Source organism: Mustela erminea, chromosome 11 (genome assembly GCF_009829155.1).
Source record: "Mustela erminea isolate mMusErm1 chromosome 11, mMusErm1.Pri, whole genome shotgun sequence".
NCBI classification, from domain to species: domain Eukaryota; kingdom Metazoa; phylum Chordata; class Mammalia; order Carnivora; family Mustelidae; genus Mustela; species Mustela erminea.
In genome coordinates this window covers 89,622,211-89,627,735 of record NC_045624.1, presented here as the reverse complement: position 1 = coordinate 89,627,735, position 5,525 = coordinate 89,622,211, and the positions used below count along the sequence as shown (strand labels likewise).

At 35.7% G+C, this 5,525-nt stretch overlaps 1 protein-coding gene across 3 annotated transcripts in view; it reads right to left on the bottom strand.

Moving 5' to 3' along the window:
• Nucleotides 1-244: 244 nt before the first annotated feature.
• LOC116568602 (B-cell receptor-associated protein 29) overlaps nucleotides 245-5,525 on the bottom strand; it is a 49,398-nt gene continuing 44,117 nt past the window's right edge. For all 3 annotated transcript variants that reach the window (XM_032304104.1, XM_032304105.1, XM_032304106.1), the window contains exon 8: nucleotides 245-1,397. In XM_032304104.1, coding sequence (XP_032159995.1) covers nucleotides 1,362-1,397 — 36 coding nt within the window. In that variant the 3' untranslated portion in view covers nucleotides 245-1,361. The remainder of the gene's footprint in view (nucleotides 1,398-5,525) is intronic.

The following is a 5,525-nucleotide window of genomic DNA, read 5'->3' as shown; positions in this document are numbered from 1 at the left end:
AAGAGAAGGAAAGGAAAAGTGAATTGGAGGAAATCAGAGGAGGAGATGAGCCATGAGAGACAGGACTCTGAGAAACAAACTGAGGGTTTTGGAAGGGAGGGGAGTACAGGGATGGGTGAGCCAGGTGGTGGCTATTAAGGAGGGCACGTATTGCATGGAGCACTGGGTGTGGTGCATAAACGATGAATCTTGGAATACTGAAAAAATTAAATTAAATTAAAAGAAAAAAAGAAACAGATACTGGGAAAGTAAAAATTCTGGTCGTTATTTTCCATTTTCATTTATATTTAAGTCTTTATGAGACAAGGAAGATGACTTTCATGTCTAAACACTAGAACAACCTAAATCATATTAATACTATTATCATCACTATCATGTGCTGAAGGAGATTCCAAAGGAATATGAATGAAAAAATAGCATTTAAGATTTAGCTTTCAGAACACAGATACATCTCAGAGAAACTGTGACCCCAGCATACATGTATTTGAGGTAATATTTGTATAATTAGTAACTCTCACGGCGATGGGAAACATTGCTCTTTGCATATGTTGTACATTAGATTTCTAAGTCAAGAATTTCACATTGTTGTATAATAATTTTAAGTTCAGTGTATGGCTGTTATGCAAATAGATGTAAACTTCATTACCAGATGAACTTTAAAAAGGCGTAACAACTACTAATTACATATTAACACCAATGTCAACAAAAACAGTCCAACAAATGTAGAAGCAAAGTAACAAAAATATAATTATTAATATGGCTGTCCTCTAAGAGTAAGCTATAGTGTCGTCAGGCTTATAAAAAACAGCTCAGGTCACTGTTTTTATTTTTTGTTCTTTATGACTCTTACCTATACAAACAGTGGCTAATTCTGATCATTTGTCCTTATTTAATCTCCCTATGAACAAATTTGCTGATACTGAATACTATTTTCAAATATATCAGCATTATCATCATCTCATTAAATAGGTTATGATTATTACTGAAAACTCATCAAGGTTTCAAGGCTATTAATGGTTTCATCAACTTAAAAATCTAGTTTTGGAAGTAACTGGTTATAAATCTGTCCTTTTATTGGCAAACAGCAACCATACACCAGTGTTACTCTCAACATCTCAACAGGGTGTTTATCATGCTTACATTTTATGTGAGAGCTGGAATATAGACTTTACAATAGATCTGAAACATCATCAAATATTGTGACAATGCTGTTATGATAACAGCCTATACATGGCATTAAAAAAATTATTGGCTGCTCGTAAATAGTACCTTCTTCTGAACTGAATTGTAAATGTTCTAGAGGCTAACATGATAACAAAGTGATCATCTTCACATGGCGTCACACAATCTTCCCTCAAGGTTCACAGGCCCTTCTTATTGTCTTTCCCCAAACAATTCTGCAGGGTGATTAAAAAAAAAAGAAAAAGAAAAAGACTTAGGTAAGTAGTTACAACAAAGAGTGAAAGAGAGATTCGTAGATATTACAAGAATTTTTTTTAAAATTATCTTTTTTGTGTATGGTTAATAATTATGAGGATAATCAAATGTGAAAACATGGATTGAGAAAGTCTCAAACATAAAAAAACTACAAAGTTTGTGGGTTTTATTTGAAAAAAAAAAAGTCTGAAGGGGAAAACATAACACTCTTGGTAAGTTCATTTATATCCCTGCCTTAATCCATTTTGCTTTTGTTTCACAGGTTATACCAGGAAAACAAAATTTCTCAAATTCCCTTCTTACAAACCCAATTAAGATTTTTGGCAAAGAAAGGATGAAGGGACAAAAAACCCCCAGATGGGATGGACTTTCTGAGTGTGTTTTTTTCTTCAGCTATTTGCCAATTGAACTGACTTCTCAAATTATACTCTTCTCTGAACACAAGATGATATCATTTAAAACTGTAGGAAAATGGGATAGAAATTAACCTTAAGAGATCATTTGCACTTAAGAAAGCAAAAGTCTACACTGAGGAAAAAAAAAAAACCCTCATAAAATGGAGTTGGAAGTGTTACTGCTTGCAGAAGAGAGGTTCACCAATCTCTTGCACAGGCTGAGCAGTAATGGATTCAGAGTAACTTTAACTATGTTAACATTAACCAACCAAATCAGAAGACAGGATTAGAGGAGGTATTTTGAATGATAAGGTACCACTTTCACATGTTTGTATAGATCTTGACACTTTAGGTAAAAATCACAGCTTTGCCTACTGAATGTGAGAAGATATTTGCAAATGATATAACTGACAAGAGTTAATATATATAAAATATACATATTAATATAATATATAATTAACATATATTATATATTAATATACAATATTGATTATTTATTACATATTATAAAATATATAAAGAACTTATACAACTCAACACCAAAAACCTCAAATAACTGGATTAAAAACAAGCAGATGACTGAATAGACATTTTTCCAAAGAAGACCTATGAATGGCCAACAGACACATAAAAAGATGCTTAACATCACATTGCGGGAAATGCAAATGAAAATCACAATGAGGTATATCACCTTACACCTGTCAGAATGACTTGTATCAAAAACACAAGAAATATTAATGTTGGCAAGGAAGTAAAGAAAAAAAAACATCATGCACTGTTGGTAGGAATGTAAACTGGTGCAGCTATTGTGAAAACAGTATGGAGGTTTCTCAAAACATTAAAGATAGAATTACCATATGATTCAGTAATTCCACTACTGGGTATTAACCCAAAGAATACAAAAACACGAATTTAAAAAGATATATGCGGGGCGCCTGGGTGGCTCAGTGGGTTAAAGCCTCTGCCTTCAGCTCAGGTCATGATCTCAGGGTCCTGGGATCAAGCCCCTCATTGGGCTCTCTGCTCAGCAGGGAGCCTGCTTCCCCCGCTCTCTCTGCTTGCCTCTGCCTACTTGAGATCTCTGTCTGTCAAATAAAGGAATAAAATCTTAAAAAAAAAAAAAGATATATGCACTTCTCTGTTTACTGCAGCCTTATTCACAATAGTCAAGATATGTAAACAACCCAAATGCTCATCCATAGACAAACAGATAAAGAAGATGTGGTGTGCACACGTTTGTGTATCATGGAATATTACTCAGCCATGAAAAAGGACAAAAGCTTGCCATTTGCAATGGCATGGATGGAGCTAGAGAGTATAATGCCGTGCAAAATAAGTCAGATATGGAAAAACAAATACCATATAATTTCACTTGTATGTGGAATTTGAGAAACAAAACAAATGCACAAAATGAAAAAGAGACAAACAAAAATACAGACTCTTAAATACAGAGAACAAGCCAGTGGTTACCAGAAGGGAGGTGGGTGGGGGATGGGTGAAACAGGTGATGGGGATTAAGAGTACACTTGTGATGAGCACTGAGAAATGTACAAAATTGTTGAATCATTATATTGTATATGTGAGACTAATATAATACTGTATGTTAATTATACTTCAATTAAAAAAAGGGAAATAATCTTGCACTTACCCAAAATAAAAGTGGATATGAATATTAAAAAAAAATCATGGCTTTAATGGAGCTGTTATTCTGGATAACTCCCTTAAGTAAAGGGTGATTTTCCAAAATAAAAATTGAAAACTGGCCAGTGCTGCCCATAATCTTCAGTTAGTTTTGCTTTTCTTTTCTAGAAGACAGCCAGGGCAAACAAGGAAAGACAAAGACTCTATCTTGAAGAGATTGTTTTCTAATATTTATTTAGTGCTTATAACAGGGAGGGGACCAAATGGGGAAATCCAGACAGATTTTAAAAATGCAAAGTGGGATTCATTTGTGGTAAGGAAACCAGCTTTCCCTTCTTTCACCTTTATTTCCTTAATATTTTAATGGTCATTTTATGGTTACTTTATTTAAAGTAAATCAATTATGCAAAACTGAGAAAGCTAAGTTTCTCAAGGAACTCTAAAGATAAAATTCAATTATTAAGGTTGGTTTGACAATAGAAGTAAAATTCATGAAAGGCAAGTTGATACAGCTTTTTACTATAGATGGTCTATAGCAATTTTTTGCTTCTCAAGGTGACTTCAGAAGGTGAATATCAAAGTGTATGAGCCACTTTTAAGAAAACGGTAGTCATTTAATGACACTTAAATCTCAGAATCTTCTACAAGGTCTCATACTGGACAATGGAGGATGAGTAGGGAGAAAAAATATGTCCAATCAAGAAATAACTACTAGTATCTTATGGGGATATAGAGCTTTTCTTGTTTAAAAATATTTAAAGTGCCTTCCTGTATTGTAGACAATCTGATTTAATGCTCATAAGGTATTCTAACTCTCATTTAAGCAATGAGGAAGCCAAGGTGCGGGGATGTCAAGTCATCTACCTGGCGCGTAGAGAACTGGCAAACTATGGAGCCAAGAGAGCTATTCTGTTCTTCAAACAGTTATTTATTATGGGAAATTGGTTTTATAGGTGATGAAAGAGCAGACACATGGGGCAGTGTGGTAGGAGACCTCAGGGATTAGCACAGAACCACCACCACTCTTCCGGCTGGAGGGACAAGGGAGAAGACAGTGTCATGGACCCCAGAGCTAGGGCCACCAGGTGGAAAAAAAAATTCCTGGCTTTGTCCCTCCTGCCTTCAGTCTCCTCCTGTGCATCCTGTGCCTCCTGTTGCTGAACTTGCCCAGAGGAGAGAAAGTAGGCTTGGGAAATGTAGCTCTCTGAGACTGAGTGAGCAGAAGTAGGAAGACAATGGATCCAAGAATACAGTCTCATGACCAAACAGGCTGAAGAACAGAGTTCTTAATGATGGGGAATCTGGAGAAAAATGTCCTGATTTTGAATCCAGCTCTGAATCCTAGTTTCTAGTTCAGTGACTTTAGATACATTAGATAACGCCTCTGTTGTTGGGTCTTGTTTTTCTCATCCACAAAATAGGGTACGAAAATATTTTAATTTAGTGGGCTGTGATGAAAGTAAACAGAGTAACATATATGAAGCTATTAGCTAAGTGCTTGGTCCAGGGCACATCTTCAATAAATGTCTCCCCTTACATATTTTAAAAATAAAAGAGAAAGTAGATCAAGGCCTTAAATGCACTAGTGAACAAGGCCCAACTCTCAGTGTGGCACTTGGCATCTTTAGGATGGGTCATTTTTCAAAGAAATAGCTGTAACAACTCCTTTCTGGGGAAGGAATTACTCCGAAAAACTTTTTAACATTTGTTATCAAGAATGCATAAACTCCAAACAGAGGCAGTTTGGGGAGGGGAAAGAAAAAGGGTTGAGGGAATCTCACTGTCATATATACTCTTCAGGGATTAAGAGATTAGCAGTTACCATAATGGGGACACTCAGCGATGACCACTGGCCATAAGAAAATGAGGGAATATTCCTGCTTCTTTTTTCTCCATTCAGGGATCTAAATGTTTCTGACCTCCTGGCAAAGTCCACTGGTGTGGATACTCATCCTGTTGAGTACAAGCTGACCTCACAAATGGAAGAGAGAAAAAGTTCTGTTTCTAGGCCAAAGGCTTCTGAAGTGTTCCTTCACTTTCCATGGTGGTGCT